The 26,193-nt window shown below is 38.5% G+C and overlaps 1 protein-coding gene across 1 annotated transcript in view; it reads right to left on the reverse strand.

The window, feature by feature from the left end:
- The window catches only part of ITSN1 (intersectin 1), a 598,457-nt gene that overhangs the window by 24,352 nt on the left and 547,912 nt on the right, over positions 1-26,193 (reverse strand). Inside the window, exon 22 of the mRNA XM_053705169.1 lies at positions 10,572-10,745. Coding sequence (XP_053561144.1) covers positions 10,572-10,745 — 174 coding nt within the window. The remainder of the gene's footprint in view (positions 1-10,571; positions 10,746-26,193) is intronic.

Consider the following 26,193-nt stretch of genomic DNA (forward strand, 5'->3'; position numbering starts at 1 on the left):
CAGGAATGGGAAAAAATGCAAACAGAATAGCCTACTGACATAGAAAAAAGCAAGAGGCAAATAGTAATGGGGTCTAAAATAATGAAAATATTTGGCGCCAAGGATGACGCACAACAAACAGAAAAATATTTTTTGGCGCCAAAAACGTCCGGAAACGACGCACTCACGTCATAGATGACGCAACCCTGTGAAAGGACCCGGCGTCAACTAAGACGCCGGAAATGACGAATTTGCATCAACGAACGTAACTTTGCGCCAGGTAATAAAATACATTTCTAAAAAATGCATTTCCCAGATATGAAACTGACAGTCTGCAAAAGGAAATATACTGAAACATGAATCATGGAAAATATAAGTACAATACATATATTTAAAACTTTATATAAATACATAAAGGGCCAAACCATAGCTGAGTGTCTTAAGTAATGAAAACATACTTACCTGAAGACACCCATCCACATATAGCAGATAGCCAAACCAGTACTGAAACAGTTATCAGTAGAGGTAATGGAATATGAGAGTATATCGTCGATCTGAAAAGGGAGGTAGGAGATGAATCTCCACGACCGATAACAGAGAACCTATTAAATAGATCCCTGTGAGGAAAACCATTGCATTCAATAGATAATACTGCCTTCATATCCCTCTGACATTCACTGTACTCTGAGAGGAAACGGGCTTCAAAAATGCTGAGAAGCGCATGTCAACGTAGAAATTTTAGCACAAACTTACTTCACCACCTCCATAGGAGGCAACGTTTGTAAAACTGAATTGTGGGTGTGGTGAGGGGTGTATTTATAGGCATTTTGAGGTTTGGGAAACTTTGCCCCTCCTGGTAGGATTGTATATCCCATACGTCACTAGCTCATGGACTCTTGCCAATTACATGAAAGAAATCTCTGTTTTCAGGGCACATAGAACTTTTAGAAGATAAAATATGAACTGACCTTTTACGATTGTTTGAAGGCGGGAGAGCAGCCAGCGCCTCATATACTGCAGCCTTGATAAAATTTTCCACAGCAAAGCATTAGGTTGTTGTGATTGCATTAAAGGGATACTAAACTCAATTTCTAATTTCTAATTTACTCCTATTATCAAATTTTCTTCGTTCTCTTGCTATCTTTATTTAAAAAGCAAAAATGTGATGCATAGGAACTGGCCCATTTTTGGTTGAGAACCTGGGTTACGCTTGCTTATTGGTGGATAATGTAAGCCTCCAATAAGCAAGTGCTATCCATGGTGCTGAACCTAAAATAGGCTGGCTGCTAAGATTTAAATTCCTGCTTTTAAAATAAAGATAGCAAGAGAAAGAAGAAAAATTGATAATAGGAGTAAATTAGAAAGTTGCTTAAAAGTTCATGCTGTATCTGAATCAGGAAAGAAAACATTTGGGTTTGGTGTCCCTTTAAAGGGACACTGTACCCAAATTTTTTCTTTTGTAATTCAGAAAGAGCATGCAGTTTTAAGCAACTTTCTAATTTACTCCTATTATCAATTTTTCTTCGTTCTCTTGCTATCATTATTTGAAAAAGAAGGCATCTAAGCTTTTTTTCGGTTTCAGTACTCTGGACAGCACTTTTTTATTGGTGGATGGATTTATCCACCAATCAGCAAGGACAACCCAGGTTGTTCACCAAAAATGGGCCGGCATCTAGACTTACATTCTTGCATTTCAAATAAAGATACAAAGAGAATGAAGAAAAATTGATAATAGGAGTAAATTAGAAAGTTGCTTAAAATTTCATGCTCAATCTGAATCACGAAAGAAAATTTTTGGGTACAGTGTCCCTTTAACCCCTTAACGACCAACGACGTATGGAGTACGTCCTGCAAAAAAATGCAGTTAACGACCAAGGACGTACCCCGTACGTCGTTGGTCTTTGAAAGCAGTGGAAGCGATCCTGATCACTTCCAACTGCTTTCATGTTATAGCAGTGATGCCTCGATATTGAGGCATCCTGCTATAACATTTTTTAGCCGTCCGATGCAGAGAGAGCCACCCTGTGGCCCTCTATGCATCGGCCATCGATGGCCATGTTCGTTGGTGGGTGGGAGCTTACCCAAGGAGGCGGGTGGGCGGCCATCGGTGGGCGGGATTGAGTGCGGGAGCGTGCGCGGGTGCGCACGCGTGCACGGGAGCGGGGGTGCGCGCGTGCACGGAAGCGGGCGCGCGCGCGCGGGCAGGTGGGAACCCTACACTATGGAACAACTGTATGATAGCACAAGGTGGTACTCGGTGTGAGTGAGGGTGGGCATATTAAAAATGTCAGCGATCTGCCAGGGGTTGGGGGGTTGGGGGTTGAGGGAGGGCAGCTACACTACAGAAAATAGTATTTTTAAAATAAAAATTAATAAAAACCATATTTGATTTCAAACTAGGTACTAGCAGACAGCTGCCAGTACCCAATATGGCGCAATAAGGCAGAGAGAGGGGGGGTTAGAGAGCTGTTTGGGGGGGATCAGGGAGGTTGGGGGCTAAGGGAGGATACTACAGAACAGAATTATTATTTAAAAAAAAAAAAATCCCCCAAAAAACTCTCATTTTAGTACTGGCAGACTTACTGCCAGTACTTAAGATGGCGGGGACAATTGTGGGGTGGGGGAGGGAAGAGAGCTGTTTGGGAGGGATCTGGGGGTGTGATGTCATGTGGGAGGTTGATACCTACACTAAAGCTAAAATTAACTTTGCAAGCTCCCTAAAAGCTCCCTAATTAACCCCTTCACTGCTGGGAATTATACACGTATGGTGCGCAGCGGCATTTAGCTGCCTTCTAATGACCAAAAAGCAAAGCCAAAGCCATATATGCCTGCTATTTCTGAACAAAGGGGATCCCAGAGAAGCTTTTACAACCATTTATGCCATAATTGCACAAGCTGTTTGTAAATAATTTTAGTGAGAAACCTAAAATTGGGAAAATTTTATGTTTTATTTTTATTTGTTCGCATTTGGTGGTGAAAAGGTAGCATGAAATATACCAAAATGGGCCTAGATCAATACTTTGGGTTGTCTACTACACTACACTAAAGCTAAAATTAAAACTACAAGCTCCCTACATGCTCCCTAATTAACCCCTTCACTGCTCGGCATAATACACGTGTGGTGCGCAGCGGCATTTAGCGGCCTTCTAAATACCAAAAAGCGATGCCAAAGCCATATATGTCTGCTATTTTTGAACAAAGGGGATACCAGAGAACCATTTACAACCATGTATGCCATAATTGCACAAGTTGTTTGTAAATAATTTCAATGAGAAACCTAAAGTTTGTGAAAACATTTGTGAAAAAGTGAAAAAAATTTTTTATTTGATCGCATTTTGTAGTGAAATGGTGGCATGAAATATACCAAAATGGGCCTAGATCAATACTTTGGGATGTCTTCTAAAAATATATATATACATGTCAAGGGATATTCAGGGATTACAGAAAGATATCAGTGTCCCAATGTAACTAGCGCTAATTTTGAAAAAAAGTGGTTTGGAAATAGCAAAGTGCTTCTTGTATTTATTGCCCTATAACTTGCAAAAAAAGCAAAGAACGCGTAAACATTGGGTATTTCTAAACTCGGGACAAAATTTAGAAACTATTTAGCATGGGTGTTTTTTGGTGGTTGTAGATGTGTAACAGATTTTGGGGGTCAAAGTTAGAAAAACTGCGTTTTTTTTTCATTTTTTCCTCGTATTTTATAGTGTTTTTTTATAGTAAATTATAAGATATGATGAAAATAATGGTATCTTTAGAAAGCCCATTTAATGGCGAGAAAAACGGTATATAATATGTGTGGGTACAGTAAATGAGTAAGAGGGAAATTACAGCTAAACACAAACACCGCAAAAATGTAAAAATAGCCTTGGTCCCAAACGGACAGAAAATGGAAAAGTGATGTGGTCCTTAAGGGGTTAAGAAACTTTCTAATTTACTCCTATTATCAATTTTTCTCCATTCTCTTGGTATCTTTATTTTAAAAGCAGGAATCTAAGCTTAGGAGCCAGCCCATTTTGGGTTCAGCACCTGGATAGCGTGCTTGCTGATTGATGTTTTTTTAAATACGATTACCGGACATAATTTGGAGCTATTAATCCATGAACAGTGATTTAGTGCACTAAGTCTGATTTTAAGGGGAATGTCCCTATAATACATCTAATTTTAGTTATTTTGTTTTATATAAGTATCAATATTTGCTGTAAAAAAAGGGTTTTTTTTTATTAGTGGAAAGAGCTAGTGACGTATGGGATATACATTCCTACCAGGAGGAGGCAAAGTTTCCCAAACCTCAAAATGCCTATAAATACACCTCCCACCATACACATACCTCAGTTTTAACGTATAGTCAAGTAGTGAGGTGTAAAAAGGAGTAAAAAAGCATACAAAAGAGGAACTGGAAAAATAATGTGCTTTTATACAAAAAATCATAACCACCAAAAAAAGGTTTGGTCTCATGGACTCTTGCCACTATGAAAGAAATGAATTTATCAGGTAAGTTCTTACATAAATTATGTTTTCTTTCATAGAAGTGGCAAGAGTCCATGAAGAGTCTGGAGGACCACTTCGCCCGGCTTGGATGAAGACTTCTCCCGGCTTCTTTGAGGACTTTGGCCCGGCTTGGATGAAGACGTCTCCCGGTAAGTCGATTTTCAGGGGGTTAGTGTTACGTTTTTTTAAGGGTGTATTGGGTGGGTTTTATTTTTAGGTTAGGGTTTGGGCTTGCAAAAGAGCTAACTGCCCTTTTAAGGACAATGCCTATCCAAATGCCCTTTTCAGGGCAATGGGGAGCTTGTTTTTTTTTAGATAGTATTTTATTTTGGGGGTTGGTATGTTGGTTTGTATTTTTTTTTTACAGGTAAAAGAGCTGATTACTTTGGGGCAATGCGCCGCAAAAGGCCCTTTTAAGGGCTATTTGTAGTTTAGTTTAGGCTAGGTTTTTTTTTATTTTGGGAGGGCTTTTTTTCTTTTGATAGGACTATTAGATTAGGTAATTAGTTTAAATATCTTGTAATTTGTTTATTATTTTCTGTAATTTAGTGTTTGTTTTTTTGTACTTCAGCTAATTTAATTTAATTGATTTAATTGTTGTTAATTTAGTTAATTTATTTAATTATAGTGTAGTGTTATTGTAACTTAGGTTAGGTTTTATTTTACAGGTAAATTTGTATTTATTTTAGCTAGGTAGTTATTAAATAGTTAATAACTATTTAGTAACTATTCTACCTAGTTAAAATAAATACAAACTCTCCTGTAAAATAAAAATAAATCCTAAGCTAGCTACAATATAACTATTAGTTATATTGTAGCTAGCTTAGGGTTTATTTTATAGGTAAGTATTTAGTTTTAAATAGGAATAATGTAGTAGTTAATGATAGCAATTTTCTTTAGATTTATTTAAGTTAGGGGGTGTTAGGGTTAGACTTAGGTTTAGGGGTTAATATATTTAGTATAGTGGCGGCGACGTTGGGGGCGGCAGATTTTGGGTTAATAAATGTAGGTAGGTGGCGTCGATGTTAAGGACGACAGATTAGGGGTTAATAATATTTAACTAATGTTTGCAATGCGGGAGTGCGGCGGTTTAGGGGTTAATATGTTTATTATAGTGGCGGCGACGTTGGGGGCAGCAGATTAGTGGTTAATAAGTGTAGGTAGGTGTCGGCGACATTGGGGACGGGAGATTAGGGGTTAATAAATATAATGTAGGTGTTGGCGATGTTGGGGGCAGCAGATTAGGGGTTCATAAGTATAATGTAGGTGGCGTCGGTGTCCGGAGCAGCAGATTAGGGGTTAATAAGTGTAAGATTAGGGGTGTTTAGACTCAGGGTTCATGATAGGGTGTTAGGTGTAAACATAACTTTTATTTCCCCATAGGAATCAATGTGGCTGCGTTAAGGAGCTTTACACTGCTTTTTTGCAGGTGTTAGACTTTTTCTCAGCCAGCTCTCCCCGTTGATTTCTATGGGGAAATCGTGCACGAGCACGTACGACCAGCTCACCGCTGACTTAAGCAGCGCTGGTATTGGAGTGCGGTAATGAGCAAAATTTTGCTCAACGCTCACTTCTTGTCTTTTAACAACGGGTTTGTAAAAACTCGTAATACCAGCTCTAGGTAAGTGAGCAGTGAGGGTAAACTGCTCGTTAGCACCGCACAGCATCTAACCCAAAACTCGTAATCTAGCCGATAGTTTTATCAAAATTAATACATTTTGAAGTAAATGAACAATGTTATATACTTCAAAATTTGAAAACTGCTTATACTTACAGTCCAACAATAAAGTTGAGAGAGCAGCAATATCAGACATAGATATAGCTGAACTAAGAATATAAACAGTATGTAAATATCCTCTTTAAGGTAAGATTGAAACTTAAAAATATCCTGAAAATAAATACTAACTTCCATAGAAATAGTTGTACATTCCCAAAAAAGGAATCAGGTTTAAACCATTCTAGCGAACATATCATAGATAGCATCTAGAATAGGAAAAAAACCTCAGGAGCGATTTAAAGAAATCTTAAATTGAATATAACATATTTAAAAGGAGGACTAGACTCCTAATACCTAAAATACCTAAAATTATCAAAACTTCCTTAATAAAGAACAAAAAATGTTCAATTATAAAATAAAAAAGAAGATTTGTAAAGTACAGTCTCTGATGCAGGATCCTTTGAGCCAAAGAACCCTCATCAGTAGAATAAACTTAAGTATTCTGTCGGTCAAAACAAAATTGATTTAAACTTATAACAATTTTGGAAAGACCTTATAAGTTTATTTGACGACACAAAAACAGTCATAGCCTTCTTATGATTGCAGTAATAACATGTGAAATCTGCAGAATTAATTAGGTACATTAAACTAAAAAATTAAAAACAGTAAATGTATTTGTACATATAGAAACATTAACAGCATAAATAAGATAAATAAATGCCACATAATTGAGCTGAAGAGAATAAAATCAGCTTGAAAATAAAAAAACACACTTAGCTTGTCGAAGAAATGTGTTCAGGGCATCCTAGTTTCTATAGCAACATCAGAGTCAGGATCAGTCAGACATCTTGCAAAATGTAAAAGGAAAAAACTAACATTTAAACAAAATAATTAATTTCCACATATAGCAGAATGAGAAAAAAAGCATAGCTCTCTAAAATATAAAGAGAGCAAGAAGCATAAAAGGAAGTGGGGTAAAATCTTTTTTTTTTTTTTTCTGGCGCCAAACATAACAAGCGCGACTTCGCGCCAAAACAACTAGCGTCAACAAAGACGCAGGAAATTACGAAACTTGCACCACTATAGGCACAACTTTGCGGAAAAACAAATTTGCGACAAAAATTAAACAATAAATAACAACATTTGGTGTCTGCGCGAGCCTAGATTTGCCCACGAAAAATTAAGGAAAAACAAATCAAATTGGAAAAAAAGACTGAAAGCCCAGGTAAGAAAGAAAGTTTAAATAAACGTCCTAAAACATGATTCTCATACTGAAACTGCTAGACTGCAAAAGGGAAATATATATAGACCTGACTCATAGCAAATATAAGTAAAACGCATATATTTAAAACTTTACAATATAATATAAAGTGCCAAACATAGCTGAGAGTGTCTTAAGTAATGAAAACATACTTACCTGAAGACACCCATCCACATATAGCAGACAGCCAAACCAGTACTGAAAAATATCAGCAGAGGTAATGGTATAGGAGTATAACGTCGATCTGAAAAGGGAGATAGGGGATGAATCCCTGCAACCGATTACAGAGAGCCTTTGAAAGGATTTCCCATGAGTGAAACCACTTAATCAACAGGCAGTACTCCCTTCACATACCTCTGACTTACACTGTACTCTGAGAGGAATCAGGCTTCAGAATGCATAGAAGCGCATATCACTGAAGAAATCAAGCACAACTTACTTCACCACCTCCATGGGAGGCAAAGTTTGTAAAACTGAGGCATGTGTGGTGGGAGGTGTATTTATAGGCATTTTGAGGTTTGGGAGACTTTGCCCCCTCCTGGTAGGAATGTATATCCCATACGTCACTAGCTCATGGACTCTTGCCACTTACATGTTACATGTTTTTAATGTAAGCTTCTGATGGGATTGATTTAGATGTGGTAAGTCTCTGCTTTTCAGCACTGCTTCTGTTTTGCTTTAGTATTGACTGTAATATATTCTAGAAAGGAATAGAATTTGAAGTGGCTGAGGCACAGAGCTGAGAGCGCAATCATTACTATTATCTTTTAAACTAACAAAGGCTGCCACCTTTTATAGGGTGATGAGCAGACATCCAATGCCTCCATACTTGCAACAAGAACTGTTGGCTGTTCCATAAAATTCCATATAATTTTTTATATAAATGAATATAAATTAAAATTAACATTGTGTACAATAATGTAGAGTAGGGTTTATTTTTTCTCCCTGATTTTTTTTTAGAATTAAATTAAATTGAAACTGCCACTGTAGTATTTGTTTTGATCTGCTTACTAATTCTAGTAGCTGATAAGGGCAACTACCTTCAATTTACTCCTTGGTCAGTGTGCTTAGAGGAATATGGCTACACCTCACTGACGAGGCCCAATGAAGGCCAAAATGATCGCCTGGCGTTGGTGTGTTCCTTGTTCAGAGAGGAATTGCCTGGTATTTCGGCGCTAGACTGACCGTAATAGGTGGGATAAGACTGATATACTACAGGAAAGTTCTACTCTGTGAAAAGCATTACTGGGTTAAAAAGAAGCTGCACCCAGGTGGTAAATTGCCATAAAACAGGCTAACAATGGTATTGAGCCAGTTGTTCGTTCCAGTGAGTGCACTTCTCTCTGTGTGTATTTAATTTACTGGTAGAGAGGAACATGCCAAGTATGGCAGGAAACCTTGGTTTAGTCATTACAGGAACATGAACTGAACAGTATTATACCCTTCTTAAAGGGTTGGGCGTCAGGTTTTGAGTTTCTGTCAAGCCTTCTACAAAAGTCTTTAATGAGTACTACATAGGTGAGGTCAAGATAATGAGATAATCAGAAGACTGGAATAATTATCTGGACTGTTACCGTAAATCACTCAAAATCTCCTTCACACCAAGAGCCCTGCATAATAGATAAACAGCTATCAAAAATTGTCTTTCTTAAATTCTTTAGAGACCTTGTAGTGCTGAGGAGACTTCTTAGATAATTTTGCCAGCCCAGAGAACTTTAGAGAATTTGCCAGTTAGATGTCAGATCTCTGTCTGATCCTGACTACATTCTTTGGCTCCAACTTTGTCCCTGTCTTGCTTGCCAGTTGCTGACTCGTGACGTTTGATTATCCCTCAGAATTTCGATGTCTACCAACAACATTTAGAAGGTCATGGTCTGAGTTACATCCAGAGATTTAGGACAGTTTTCTACCACTTGCAGCCACTGGGTCCCTTCGGGGACTCACATTTACTAAGTGTCTGACAAGTGTCATTGCAAATATTTGCTTCTGGCATCATAGCTGGGTAATTTTTATTGAAACTTTGAGATCTTATACTTTTACCCTCTACTGGCTTTTGTATAACTGGTACCCCTTTCATTGCAGCTTTGCTATGGTACCTCAACAACAATTATATTAGCCTGAATCTAGTTTAAGGAATATAAAATAGTTAATAGACAAAATTGCCTCCAGAGAAAACTCCCCCTGACCACTTAGATGATTTGAGTCTGTATCCATGTCTGTAAAAAAAAGATTTGCAGTAATCACAGTTCAAATTCAGACTAGGGGGGAAAAAAGATGTAAGAAATAATAAAATATTTAGACCCATGGTAGAAAGGTTGATTGATTCAAAAACAACTTCTTTAAAAAGGAAAATCACAAAAGGAATGAGGTAATGTGTCCATCTCAGAAACTCTCTTGGCTGTTGATAAGTCAAGTATTGACATTGCTTTAAAAGTTCAAAGCTTTAGATTGATCAATTATACATACGTTCAAAAGATGTATATTGTAATGCATGCAAACCTAAACTGACATGCCTTTGATACCTGAGATCACTGAATACTAGACATGATCTTTCTAGAGCTTAAAGCACCCCCAAAATGTCTAGGAAAAATAATCCCTTCCACTGAACACTGAAATAGTAGAAATACTTTAAGAAAACTGGTGGTTAATCATTTAACAAATGGGGGCCAGAGATCAATATTTTAGAAGCCTTAAGGAACGCATACAAATTTATGGCTATGAAAAAAATAAAAAAAATAATATTCCTATGTCCACGTGTTACTTCTGCTTTTTCCTGGGGCCATAAAAACTAGTGCAAGGCACTACCAGTTGGCCATCGATAATCTACAGCATATTAGAGATAATCAATAATCTATCCAGAATTTTTTAAAATGGATGCCTTGCGTAATGGTTTGTACTGCTGGTTCTCTTTTGGGAATAGTGAGAATTATTGTAACATTTAGTTTTGTTGGAAAATTGTTTTTTTTAAAGCACAACACAGATTATCACTGGTGTGAAGGTTTTGCAAATTGTAATGTGACATACATTAAAACAGATCATTAAACATAATAGTTCAGCATAGATGAGCTTTTTGACACAATGGTTTTACTAGAAACCATAAACAGCACAAGGATCCTTACTTACCATCTGGAGAAAACTGGTCCCTTTCAAATACAGTGATACACAACACATCCTGCTCTAGGTCCTTGATAAAAAACTGGCAGTTAGAATTCCACTTTGGGTTCAGTGTGTCCTGTATCGTCTTTGTAATATGGCACTGAGAGCCCATTGTTATTTCACAGTAAGGATTACTCTTTCCTAAACGGAAAAAAGAAAGGGATGGTATATAATGCAGAAATAAACTGAGGACCAGTCAAACATGCTGAGATGTTCATATTTTTAGTGCAGAGTTATTTTATATAGAACTGAGAACTCATAAACATAAATGTTGTCTTACAGTATGAACAGTTAGTTCAACTTTATTCCATATCATGAAGTATATCAGATGAGAGTAGAAATAAAATGAGTTAATCATGCTTCAAATTTTTTAACCCCCTTAACATCATCATAAGGGCTTCCAGAGCTGTATGAGCATCTGTCTCACCAACACTCCCTGAGGTATGCAGAAATAGTACAGTTTTGTCGCTGTTGGTGGGACCAACCTTCCTACAGCCCTGGAAGAAAGTTCAGCACTCCTGCCATAACTCATGAAAGTTACAGATTTCCCAATTTGATGCTTAATATTTTTGTTTATTGCTTACATTTCAAATCACCAAGCAATACAGTTAAACAATGACATATTTTGTGTGTAAAGCTAATATGACATACATAAAGGAAGACATATCATCAAATTGCAATGTAAATAGACACTTTTAAAGGGACAGTAAACACCTTGTAATTACAAGACAACTCTGTTGTGGTGCTATAGAATAACATATCAACCAGTCTAAATGTTTTAAAACAAATTAAAAGCTCGTTTGCGGCATTTTTCATATGTGGCAGGATTAGCCTTGATAGATCTGCAAGGTCTATTTCAAGTTATGAGAATTTGAAAATCCACTTTTCAGAGCTAAAGTACATAAAAATAAAATGTATGCTTACCTGATAAATTAATTTCTTTCATGATGGTTAACAGTGAAGACAGGATGTTACTATTCAGGAACTACGGTGCCTGCAGAACTCTTTACTTCCAAAGGTAGCTTCAGAAGAAGCATACACATCAAAGTGATACAAAAAAGTGTGTAAAGAAGACCAAGTCACTGCCTTAAAAATCTGATAATTAGAATTCTTATTGCGAAATGCCTAAGAATTAGCAACTGCTCTAGTGGAATGTGCAGTAATGTGCTTGTGGAAGTTTTCCCCGCAACCAGATATGAATTAAGATTTTAAGCCAAGCTGCTCAAGTAACAGCCATAGCTTTCTGACCGTTGTGAGGCACAGAAAAAATTATAAAAAAGAGAAGAAAGTCTGAAATCTTTTGTGGCTTCCACATAATATTTAAGAGCTCTTACAACATCCAAGTTGTGAAGAGACAAAACTTGTCAGCTGGTCAAAAAGAAGGAACCACAATTTTGTCTCAAAAGGAAGAGTATGAAGAACCCTAAAAACAGATTAGGATTGCATGTGGAGAGACTGGATGAATAACTGTTTTTTTTCTGATCAGATCCTTAACAAAGGCATGAATGTCAGGAATTTTAGCAATTTCCTAATGAACCAAAACAGAAAGAGATGACATCTGACCATTCAGTGACCTGGCTGACAAACATTTATCTAAGCCTCCCTGCAGGAACTCAAGGACTCTAGGAATTCTAAAAGAATTCCAATGGTAGCCTTTACGAGAACACCATGTAAAAGAGGTTTTCCAGTTTTATAATAAACACATCTGGTAACAGGTTTGCTAGCCTGAATCAAGGTATCAATAACCTTGTCAGAAAAACCTCTCTGAATTAAGCTTTCAATCGCCATGCTGAGTTTTGAGATCTTGATAAAAGAAAGGGCCTTGCGTGAGATCCTTTCTTAGAGGAAGCCTCCAAGGCGGGCACAAAGACATCTGCACTAGATCTGTATACCATTTCTTGCGAGGCCACACTGGAGCAATCAGAATTGCTGAGGCTTGTTCCTGCTTGATTCTGGCTATCACTCTGCATAAAATGATTATCACAGAAGAGAAGAGAGTGATGCCAATAACATAGATAAACCTTATAATTTATTGTTAAATTTAAAACATATGGAAGTCCACATACTGTAAAAGCAGCAAGTTAAAACGAATCAGTTGATTTGTTTTAACTTGCTGCTTTTGCAGTATATGGACTTCCATATGTTTTACATTTTGAAATAAATGCTAAGTTTTATCTATGTTATTGGCATAGCTCTCTTCTCTTTTGTGATAACCATTTTACAAGAAAGCTCTGAGCAGTGAGCAGCTCTGAGCTGATGCTTTAGGTTTAAGAAGAGATTGTACTTTCTTTACATTGCCGCAACAGGTGAAACAACCACATTATTGTCTTGTAATTATTAAGCTTCAGTCTGTGGCTTTATACTTCTCTCATCATCTGTTCCTGGGTTACAGGCAAGGATGGATTGACATCCTATCGTTTGGCTATTTAGCCATTTGAGTCACGAATGCTGAGGTCTCGATGGATTTGCGCATCTTAAGGACTTATGTACCCCGCTTTAGTGACATTGTGAGAGTGATTTCAGACTCCTGTGGGGACTAAAGAGGAAATTGGGTTGAGCCAACAGAGAATAAGTTACCACATTGGGAGCTGCCTCAAAGATATTTGGGGACCCGGTTCTGGTAAGAATAGATGTTTACAGCTTACCTACCTCATCTCCCATATGGTTGTCTTGTCCATTATAGCTTGACCATTATAGTCAAGTCATTGTGGCGTTTTTTTCCTCAGCATTGCCGTTTTGGATTTTAAAATTAAACTTATTTGCATTGACATATTTCTGTCATATTCTTGACTTTAACTTATTAACTTATCACATATCTTACGTGCTTAGCGTTGCCTCTATATTGGAACATTTTTGTTACTAATTATCACTCTGGATAGCAACACAAACTGAGGAAAAAATGTAAATCGGTTGAACGACCAATGGACAACTAGGACTTCTATCAGAATCCCTGAGGTTCCCAAAACCTGGCACAATACTGAGGCACTTTGTGTGATTCAAGTGAAAAGCCATGTGATCCATCTCTGACAGACCCCAATGGCTAACAATTTGGTCGAAAACTTCCTGATTCAGAGACCCTTCCCTGGGTGAAGAGAATGGCAACTGATAAAGTCTGCCTCCCAATTGTTCACACCTGGAAATGTAGATGGCAGAAATCCTGCAATAATGGTGTCTGCCTAATAACCAATGATGCAGGAAACTTCCCTCCTTGCTAAGGAACTGCGACTTCCTCGCTGATGATTAACACAAACCACAATGTCTGACTGGAATCTCAAAAAAGATTTGTGTCTGATGTCGGGCCAGCTTCGGAGAGACCTGAAGATTGCACAGAGTTCCAGAATATTTATTGGTAACCTTGCCTGCTGAGGAGATTAAACTCCCTGCACTCTCCGAGCCCACAATTTAACAGGCTGTCATCTGTGAAGATTACTATCCATATTGGTTGAAGAAAGGAGGCTTCCTAAATCAAGGACTTAGGAGTCTGCCACCAAGTCAAAGACTGTCTTGTCTTGTTATCTAACAAAATCCTCTGATATAGATCCTCATGGTTCCATTCCATTGATGCAGCATCTGCAATTGGAGGTCCCGAAGAAGAAATCTTGCAAATGGAACTGCATCTGAGGCAGCCATCAAAAGACCCACAACTTCCAAGAACTGAGCAATAGAAGGGAGAGGATTCAGCTACAGAAGGGTACAGGCTTGTTGCAGCTTCAGAAGAACCATCTAAGTGTGAGACACAGCCAGAAAAGAAAGAAGCCTGAACCAGAATGACAACAGAGCTCCCGGTAGTTTTGTAAACACACTGGGAGCTGTAGCGAGACCAATGCTTGGTCTCAGGAACTTGACATGATTTCTGTGTATAGGGATATGCAAATAAGCATATTTTAAGTCTATTGTAGACATAAACTGACCCTCCTGCACTAACGGAAGTAAAATGTGAATTGTTTCCATCTTGAAAGTAGGAACTTTCCGGATTCTTTTCAATATTTTGAGATGCAAAACAGGCTGAAAAGTACCTTCTTTCTTTGGCACTATAAAGAGATTAACCCTTAAAAGGTAAACAAATTACTGTTCAAATAACTATAAACAGGGAAAAGGGTTACATAGCAAATAACACAGCACTTAAAGGTTTAAATAAAATTTAAATAACAATTTTCGGTAGCGCCACACAAAAAACACAAATGTTAAAATACATAAAAAGGAAATTTATGCTTACCTGATGAATTTATTTTTTTTACGATATGACGAGTCCACGGATTTCATCCTTACTTATGGGATATCGCCTCCTGGTCAGCAGGAGAAGGCAAAGAGCACCACAGCAGAGCTGTATATATAGCTCCTCCCTTCCCTCTCACTCCAGTCATTCGACCGAAGTTAGGAAGAGAAAGGAAAAGTCAAGGTGCAGAGGTGACTGAAGTTTAACAAAAATAAAAGACCTGTCTTACAAAATGACAGGGTGGGCCGTGGACTAGTCATATCGTAAAAGAAATACATTTATCAGGTAAGCATAAATTTCCTTTTCTTTTACAAGAAATGATGAGTCCACGGATTTCATCCTTACTTATGGGATACAATACCAAAGCTATAGGACACGGATGAAAGGGAGGGACAAGACAGGAACCTAAACAGAAGGCACCACTGCTTGAAGAACCTTTCTCCCAAAAACAGCCTTGGACGAGGCAAAAGTATAAAATTTGTAAAGTTTGGAAAAAGTGTGAAGAGACGACCAAGTTGCAGCCTTGCAAATCTGTTCAACAGAAGCATCATTTTTAAATGTCCATGAGGAAGCCACAGCCCTAGTAGAATGAGCCGTAATTCTTTCAGGAGGCTGCTGTCCAGCAGTCTCATATGCAAAACGGATGATACTCTTCAGTCAAAAAGAAAGGGAGGTAGCCGTAGCTTTCTGACCCCTACGTTTTCCGGAAAAAACAACAAATAATGAAGATGATTGACAAAATTCTTTAGTCGCCTGCAAGTAAAACTTCAGGGCACGGACCACGTCCAAGTTATGTAACAGACGTTCCTTCTTAGAAGAAGGATTGGGACACAATGAAGGAACAATAATTGATATAACTGATTAATATTTTTGTTGGAAACAACTTTAGGAAGAAAACCAGGTTTGGTAAGTAAAACTACCTTATCGGAATGAAAAATAAGGTAAGGAGAATCACATTGTAGAGCTGAAAGCTCAGAAACTCTGCGAGCAGAAGAAATAGCAACTAAAAATAAAACTTTCCAAGATAACAACTTAATATCTACTGAATGCATAGGTTCAAACGGAACCCCTTGAAGAACTTTAAGAACTAAATTCAAACTCCAAGGAGGAGCAATAGGTCTAAACACAGGCCTGATCCGAGTCAGAGCCTGACAAAAGGATTGAACATCCGGAATATCTGCCAGACGTTTGTGTAACAGAATAGATAAAGCAGAAATCTGTCCCTTTAAGGAACTTGCTGATAACCCCTTCTCCAATCCTTCTTGGAGAAAGGACAAAATCCTAGGAATCCTAATCTTACTCCATGAGTAAGCCTTGGATTTGCACCAATAAAGATATTTACGCCATATCTTATGGTAAATCTTTCTAGTAACAGGCTTACATGCCTGGATCAAGGTATCGATGACTGAATCAGAGAACCCTCGCTTGGATAAAATCAAGTGTTCAATCTCCAAGCAGTCAGCTGAAGAGAAATTAGATTCGGATGATGGAAGGGTCCCTGAATGAGAAGGTCCTGCCTGAATGGAAGCTTCCACGGTGGCAGAGATGACATGTCCACCAGATCGGCATACCAAGTCCTGCGAGGCCACGAAGGAGCGATGAGAATCACTAAAGCCCTCTCCTGTTTGATCTGAGCAATCACCCGGGGAAGGAGAGCAAACGGTGGAAACACATAAGCTAGGTTGAACGACCAAGGCATCTATCAGTTCGGCCTGAGGATCCCTGGACCTGGATACGTATCTCGTGAGCTTGGCATTCTGACGAAATGCCATAAGATCCAGCTCCGGTCTGCCTCATCTGAGATTTAGGGAGGCAAAGACCTTCGGATGGAGTTCCCATTCCCCTGGATGAAACGTCTGTCTGCTCAAAAAATCTGCTTCCCAATTGTCCACTCCTGGGATGTAGATTGCTGACAGACAACAAGAGTGAGCCTCCGCCCACCGAATTATTTTGGATACTTCCGTCATCGCTAAGGAACTCCTTGTTTCTCCCTGATGATTGATATAAGCCACCGTCGTGATGTTGTCCGAATCGGATGAATTTGGCCGCAGCCAACTGAGGCCAAGCCTAAAGCGCATTGAATATTGCCCTCAACTCCAGAATATTTATTGGAAGTAGAGACTCCGACCGAGTCCACATACACGACCGAGTCCACACACCCTGAGCCTTCAGGGAATTCCAGACTGCTCCCCATCCTAGTAGATTGGTGTCAGTTGTCACTATCACCCATGAGGGTCTGCGGAAGCACGTCCCTTGGGACAGATGATCCTGCGATAACCACCAAAGAAGAGAGTCTCTTGTCTCCTGATCCAGATCTATCTGAGGAGACAGATTTGCATAATCTCCATTCCACTGACTGAGCATGCTCAGCTGTAGAGGCCTGAGATGAAAACGAGCAAAAGGAATGATGTCCATTGCCGCCACCATCAATCCAATTACCTCCATGCACTGAGCCACTGATGGCCGAGGATTGGACTGAAGGGATCGGCATGTATTCAGAATCTTTAACTTCCTGACTTCCGTCAAGAAGATTTTCATGGACATAGAGTCTATTAGAGTTCCCAGGAAAGGAACCCTTGTCTGTGGAGTTAGTGAACTCTTTTCTAGATTCACCTTCCACCCGTGAGTCCTTAGAAAGGATAGAACCTTGTCGGTATGAGACTTTGTCAGCTGATATGACGCCACCTGGATCAGAATATTATCTAGATAAGGCGCCACTGCAATGCCCCGCAGCCTGAGAACCGCCAGCAGAGACCCTAGAACCTTGTAAAGATCCTGGGTGCCATGGCCAGTCCGAAAGGAAGTGCCACGAACTAAAAATGTTTGTCCAGAAAGGCAAACCTCAGAAACTTGTGATGATCTCTGTGGATAGGAATATGAAGATATGCATCCTTTAAGTCCACGGTAGTCATATATTGACCCTCCTGGATCAAAGGAAGAATTGTCCGAATAGTCTCCATCTTGAAGGTAGGAACTCTGAGAAATTTGTTTAGACTCTTGAGGTCTAAAATGGGTCGGAACATTCCTTCTTTTTTGGGAACCACAAAAAGATTTGAGTAAAACCCCTGCCCCTGTTCCTGCTTTGGAATGGGGTGAATTACTCCCATAATGGAGAGGTCTTTTACACAACGTAAGAATGCCTCTCTTTTTATCTGGTCTACAGACAATCGTGAAAGAAGAAACCTTCCCTTTGGGAAGGAATTTTTGAACTCCAACTGATACCCTTGAGACACGATTTCTAGTGTTCATGGGTCCTGAACATCTCGTATCCATGCTTGGACAAAGAGAGAAAGTCTTCCCCCTACTAGATCCGGTCCCGGATCAGGGGCCGCCCCTTCATGCTGTTTTGGGAGCAGCAGCGGGCTTCTTGGGTTGTTTACCCTTGTTCCAAGCCTGGTTGGGTCTCCAGATGGACTTGGCTTGTGCAAAATTCCCTTCCTGTTTAGCGGAAGAGGAAGAGGGGACTCCCTTGAAATTTCGAAAGGAACGAAAATTACTCTGTCTACCCCTTTGCTTAGATGTTTTATCCTGAGGGAGGAGGTGACCCTTACCTCCCGTAATGTCAGAAATTATCAGGTCAGGTCCGAACAGGGTCTTTCCTTTGAAAGGAATAGCCAAAAGCTTGGATTTAGAGGACACATCCGCAGACCAATATTTTAACCATAAGGCTCTGCGCGCTAAAATGGAAAATCCTGCATTCTTAGCCGCCAATTTAGCGATCTGAAAGGCGGCATCCGTAACAAAAGAATTAGCCAGCTTAAGGGCCTAAATTCTATCCATTATTTCCTCTAAAGAAGTCTCAGTCTTAAGAGACTCTTCTAAGGCGTCAAACCAAAAGGCAGCCACAGTTGTGACTGGTACAATGCAGGCCGTCGGTTGTAATAGAAATCCTTGATGAACAAATAGCTTTTTTAGAAGACCCTCCAACTATTTATCCATAGGGTCTTTGAAAGCACAACTGTCCTCAATAGGGATAGCCGTACGCTTAGCCAGGGTAGAGATAGCTCCCTCCACCTTAGGGATCATTTGCCACGAGTCCCGAACGGTGTCAGCTATAGGGTACATTTTCTTAAAAATAGGGGAAGGTGAGAACGGGATACCCGGTCTTTCCCATTCCCGTGTAACAATTTCCGAAATTCTCTTAGGAACCGGAAAGACGTCAGAATAAGAGGAAACCTCTAAGTATTTGTCCATGGTACCACAATAGAGTCACAGTCGTCCAGAGTCATCAAAACCTCCCGCAGCAACAGACGGAGGTGTTCAAGTTTAAACCTGAAAGCCGTGACGTCCAAATCTGTGTGGGGCAATGTACTTCCTGAGTCTGACAGTTCCCCCTCAGACAGGTTCTCCCTACCCCCCCAATTTAGAGCCCTGGGAGGGTACATCGGAGATAGCCATCAAAGCATCAGAAGTCGCAGGGACCACATGGGCTTCTGTCCTGCTGCGCTTGCCTTGTAACACTGGCAACTTAGACAAAACTTCTGTAAGAGTGGAGGACATAACTGCAGCCATATCCTGCAGAGTGAATGAAGTGAACGCGGTTGAGGAACACGGCATCGCTTGGGTGGGCATTAAAGGTTGTGACGCTTGGGGAGAAAGACGCGGCATACCCTGGTTCTCATCAGTCTGAGAAGAATCCTTAGACATACTTGCATTAAAGAAAATCTGTTCATTACATTGTAAAGCCCTCTCAGTACATGAGGGACAAAAAGTAATGGGGGGTTCCACATTGGCATCTAAACACATAGAACAGGTACTTTCCTGAAGTTCAGCCATGACAAACAAACTAGCAATAGCAATATTGGTCGGTTTCTCTAAAATTCAAAAAGGCAAATACTTTAGATTGCTTTAGAAAACAAAAGCGGGTGTACTGTCTCTTTAAAAATTAAAGCCGCATATGCGTTTATTGCTCTGCACTAAACTGCAATAACTTTGAAAAAAACCCTAAGACATATAATGAACGTATACTGTCAGAGATGACCTATTAAGTAATTTATGACTAAATTAGCCCCTTGCACCTCGCCACAACTCTGCTGTGGCGCCTACCTGTCCCAAACCGAAACACTGAAAAGTCGTGGACAGCGCTCCCAAAGTCGTTTATGAAGTTTATAAACACAAGTGACTTAGGCCACACCGGAGCCTAGATACATGCTGCTTCAAGGCCGAATCCGGACAGAAAATGCGAGTCTGAGCGCGCAAAATCAAGCCCCGCCCCTCGTGGGCACAACTAACATCCCCGGTCATAGCAAGCAATGCAAAACGATTACCCTCTCCCTGTACAGGGAATAAGTGCCAGTCTGTTCTTAGATACTTTAGTCTCCCCAGAAATAAACGACTGTACATACCTCCAAGCTGAACGCAATATGAAGCAGTCCCACACAATGAAGATGTTCCCTTTCCTCACCTCCAGCACGTCTGTGGGGACAAATAAAGTCTTACTTAGATAATAATTGCTAAGACCATCAGCAGGGCAGAAATCCATATGGGAGCGTGTGAGAATCTCCCCAGTTCCATTGCTTACAAGCCAGAAGCTCTAGCCCTGAGAAAAAATAGTACACACCGGCACCATTTAAAAATAATAAACTGTTTATTGAAGAATCTAAACTAACACCTCACTTTAACTCTTCATATCACTAACACAGGCAAAGAGAATGACTGGAGTGGGAGGGAAGGGAGGAGCTATATATACAGCTCTGCTGTGGTGCTCTTTGCCTCCTCCTGCTGACCAGGAGGCGATATCCCATAAGTAAGGATGAAATCCGTGGACTCGTCATATCTTGTAAAAGAAATAACAGCATATATAACAGTGAATTAATGTTTAACTCAGAGTCCATCCAAAAAAGGACCTGCAGAACAAATTCAGTCTATTAATCAAAAGTAAAAATACGTGGTCTCTTCTATGATGTGATCTCCGTGGCAAATAGCAGGTATCAAATAAACAATCTGTAAAAACATAATTTATGTAAGAACTTACCTGATAAATTAATTTCTTTCATATTAGCAAGAGTCCATGAGCTAGTGACGTATGGGATATACATTCCTACCAGGAGGGGCAAAGTTTCCCAAACCTCAAATGCCTATAAATACACCCCTCACCACACCCACAAATCAGTTTAACGAATAGCCAAGAAGTGGGGTGATAAGACAAAAGTGCGAAAGCATAAAAAATAAGGAATTGGAATAATTGTGCTTTATACAAAAAAATCATAACCACCACAAAAAGGGTGGGCCTCATGGACTCTTGCTAATATGAAAGAAATTAATTTATCAGGTAAGTTCTTACATAAATTATGTTTTCTTTCATGTAATTAGCAAGAGTCCATGAGCTAGTGACGTATGGGATAATGACTACCCAAGATGTGGATCTTCCACGCAAGAGTCACTAGAGAGGGAGGGATAAAATAAAGACAGCCAATTCCGCTGAAAATAATCCACACCCAAAACAAAGTTTAAATCTTATAATGAAAAAAACTGAAATTATAAGCAGAAGAATCAAACTGAAACAGCTGCCTGAAGTATTTTTCTACCAAAAACTGCTTCAGAAGAAGAAAACACATCAAAATGGTAGAATTTAGTAAAAATATGCAAAGAAGATCAAGTTACTGCTTTGCAAATCTGATCAACCGAAGCTTCATTCCTAAACGCCCAGGAAGTAGAAACTGAGCTAGAAGAATGAGCTGTAATCCTTTGAGGCAGAGTTTACCCGACTCGACATAAGCATGATGAATTAAAGATTTCAACCAAGATGCCAAAGAAATGGCAGAGGCCTTCTGACCTTTCCTAGAACTGGAAAAGATAACAAAAAGACTAGAAGTCTTTTGGAAATTCTTAGTAGCTTCAACATAATATTTCAAAGCTCTAACTACATCCAAAGAATGCAATGATCTCTCCTTAGAATTCTTAGGATTAGGACATAATGAAGGAACTACAATTTCTCTACTAATGTTGTTAGAATTCACAACCTTAGGAAAAAATTTAAAAGAAGTTCGCAACACCGCCTTATCCTGATGAAAAATCAGAAAAGGAGACTCACAAGAAAGAGCAGATAATTCAGAAACTCTTCTAGCAGAAGAGATGGCCAAAAGAAACAAAACTTTCCAAGAAAGTAATTTAATGTCCAGAAAATGCATAGGTTCAAACGGAGGAGCTTGAAGAGCCCCCAGAACCAAATTCAATCTCCAAGGAGGAGAGATTGACTTAATAACAAGTTTTATACGAACCAAAGCTTGTACAAAACAATACAAATCAGGAATACTACAAACTGGAAACTCTGTGACTATGTGTCACAGATAACCTATAGGAGGCGCTTACTTAACAGGTGGTGTGGGTGGCCCTAGTGTAAATATATAATAATAATAAACCCATATAAAAATAAAAGCATAACTAAAATACAAAATTGCTATAGAATTAATATATAAATTGTTGAAATCAAATATAAACTTAATTAAAAAATTATTATGATATGTAAATAAAAAAATAAAAAAAATACAAATACAAATGTATATATGTGAAAATACACACGTTACACTGGAAGATGTCCAATATAGACGGTGCAAATAAAAAGTCCCAAAATAAGTCCGTCTGAGAAAGGGAAAAGTGGAAAAGGCAGCTCTCGGTCTTCACTTCACAAGTGATGTAATTTTCTTATATGGACAACTGTAAAAAACAGAAACAGAGGCGCCACATGTGTAGATCAATAGATACCAAGACATGAATCTGGACAAGACACAGGATACTCACAAACGTGAAGGCACTCTCTTGTGCCTGTTAGAGGCAGGCTGGTATTCTAAACAGCAAACCAGCTGGCTGTGTATACGAATCCCCGTCGTGATGTCCTGGAGAGGTGGATGTCCTAAAGGTTGGAACAAGGGAGAAAGGCTGGAAAGCCTTTGGGTTACTTAGAAGAGATTGATGCACACACCAGACTTCGTGAATCATAAAACTAGCATTTATTATACAGAATAAAATAGCCAGTAATGTAGCACATTACAGCTGGTGTGTTAAAATCAAATCTCTTATGGTATATAGAGAAGTAAAGCGACGCGTTTCTCGGGGGTAACCCCGTTTCCTCAGGCTTGTATGCTCTATCTATGTCTTAATCACCCTTAAATAGGCCTAAGTAACCACATGTTTACAATAAACACTCCCCTTCCTTCCTTTGCTTAAACCAATCAGAACCTTCCTTTCCCCCCACTCCCACTTGTTGCAGTAATTAGTTATTGTTTACTAGATAAATTTGTCATTGAGGGTGTGCTACTTGTTCCTTAAGATTCATGTTATATATACAAATGATCTTGAGGTTTGTTAACAGAATTATTTTTGCGATCGTGTAGAAAGTTACGACCGGGATTATATACACAAATCATGTGATGTATGTCTAACCCACCAATGATGGCGAAAAACTAAGGGGCTTGTCTTAAAATCTGAATCCGATTGGTGGGAGTCTATTTTTTAATGAACTACATTTCCCATGATTCCTGTGAACTCATTTTGTGCGATCGTGTAGAAAGTTACAACCGGGATTATGAAAACAAATCATGTGATGTATGTCTAACCCACCAATGATTGCGAAGAACTATGGGGCTTGTCTTAAAATCTGAATTCGATTGGTGGGAGTCTATTTGTTAATGAACTACATTTCCCATGATTCAATACAGGTACACACCCATGAATCTGATAGGTTGGTATGGCGTAAACAGGCTGACGTCAAGTTAACCAACACTGTTCAATATACGATCAATAATGGACTCAGTATTATGCCCAAAAAAAGTTTGAATGTCCAATGACAATGGCTATATGCGTAATAACAAATATGTATATATAAAAACGGTATGTAATAACAATTAATGTATACGGAACACCAGTGTTATAAAATTATATTCTAAATTCTAAAGACCAGGGACCCACTCCTAACTGTCCCTCTTAGCTTATGTGGTAAAGTGACAATATCTCTATGTTTGGAAATGTGCACTGGTGTACCAAACGCATTGCATAGATTAACGTGACTATGTCTGTGTGTATTTTTATATACCCTATAGATGTCCGAGATAGTAATCTCTGGACATGGTGTTAGTGAAATTAGAATGGGAAAAACCTTTTTGACAATATTTTATAAAAATGGGTGAGATCTAATATATGTGAGTGCATATCGTGTTAACGATATGTATAGTGAATGTCAGCGAGATTAATTTATTAGAAGTATTCTGTGATAATTTAGTGCTGCTGGCGAATGCCTATAAAGCTAAGTGCAAACGTGTTAATATAATATAAGAAAAGATAATAAAAAATATATATGGTAACCAATGAGATCCGTGATGCAGGTGTTGGTGTTTGTTAGAAGTGACCTACAATATAATATTGATTGGTTCATCCATAAAGATGGGGCTGATAGAGGACCATAAATGCAAAAGGGGATAAAAATGATGCCTCATAATTATGCTGCTTATAGTCACTAAATATAATATGGTTACGGTGATCGTTCTAATATATGTTATTGGTACTAGTATATATGCATTTAAGGTACTCACTATCATATATGATTAAGCAACAAGTGGGGGGTGAAAGTCCAGTGTACAAAATCGCTAAAACCATATATAAATATATATTTCTGTATGTTACTCTTCATTAACATTAACAAAGTTTTAAAGAAACATTGGCCGATTTTATTAAAAGATCCGATTTTGAATAAAACACTTCCATTACAACCAAAAGTAGTTTTCAGAAGAGCACCCTCCTATAAACAAAAACTAGCCCCAAGTAAGGTGGTGATGACAAAAAGAAAGGTAATGAATACACCAAAATTAGGAGAGAAGACAGGAAACCATATTTTTAGTAAAAAGGGAACATATAAATGTGGAAAGAGACTGTGCTACATGTGTAAATATATTTCCCATGGAACAACTAGTATAGAGTCATATAGCAATAAGAAAAAATGTACTATTAAAAGCAAAATGACCTGTGACTCCAGCTATGTCATATATGCGCTATCCTGCAAGTGTGGCATACAATACATAGGCAGGACCTGTAGGAAGGTTCGCATCAGATGGAGTGAACATCTGAGGAACATAAAAGCAAAATCACCCAAACATAGTGTGTCTAGACATACCTGTCAACACTATATATCTGGAAAATGTCCATTTAAAATAACCCCTTTAGAAAACATTCCGAAAAGCAATACATACAATAGGTTCACCAAACTCAGACAGAGGGAAACCTATTAGATTTTTAAATTCAACAGTTTGTTTCCCACAGGCTTAAACGAGGTTATAGATTCAGCGGTATTCACATAACATAAGTCACTGTTTTATAGATCTTGAGATGAATTGCAATATGAATATCAATAGTATAGGTATAAACGAGGTTATAGATTTAGCTGTATTCACATAGCATATGTCATTGTTTGGTAAATCTTGAGACAAATCACAATATGAATATCAATAGTATAGATTTCATCTGTTTTTGGTATATCATTTACAGTATTTTTATTTTAATGTGGTTGAAGAGTAACATACAGAAATATATATTTATATATGGTTTTAGCGATTTTGTACACTGGACTTTCACCCCCCACTTGTTGCTTAATCATATATGATAGTGAGTACCTTAAATGCATATATACTAGTACCAATAACATATATTAGAACGATCACCGTAACCATATTATATTTAGTGACTATAAGCAGCATAATTATGAGGCATCATTTTTATCCCCTTTTGCATTTATGGTCCTCTATCAGCCCCATCTTTATGGATGAACCAATCAATATTATATTGTAGGTCACTTCTAACAAACACCAACACCTGCATCACGGATCTCATTGGTTACCATATATATTTTTTATTATCTTTTCTTATATTATATTAACACGTTTGCACTTAGCTTTATAGGCATTCGCCAGCAGCACTAAATTATCACAGAATACTTCTAATAAATTAATCTCGCTGACATTCACTATACATATCGTTAACACGATATGCACTCACATATATTAGATCTCACCCATTTTTATAAAATATTGTCAAAAAGGTTTTTCCCATTCTAATTTCACTAACACCATGTCCAGAGATTACTATCTCGGACATCTATAGGGTATATAAAAATACACACAGACATAGTCACGTTAATCTATGCAATGCGTTTGGTACACCAGTGCACATTTCCAAACATAGAGATATTGTCACTTTACCACATAAGCTAAGAGGGACAGTTAGGAGTGGGTCCCTGGTCTTTAGAATTTAGAATATAATTTTATAACACTGGTGTTCCGTATACATTAATTGTTATTACATACCGTTTTTATATATACATATTTGTTATTACGCATATAGCCATTGTCACTGGACATTCAAACTTTTTTTGGGCATAATACTGAG

The sequence above is a fragment of the Bombina bombina genome, chromosome 3, assembly GCF_027579735.1.
Source record: "Bombina bombina isolate aBomBom1 chromosome 3, aBomBom1.pri, whole genome shotgun sequence".
Taxonomy (NCBI): Eukaryota; Metazoa; Chordata; class Amphibia; order Anura; family Bombinatoridae; genus Bombina; species Bombina bombina.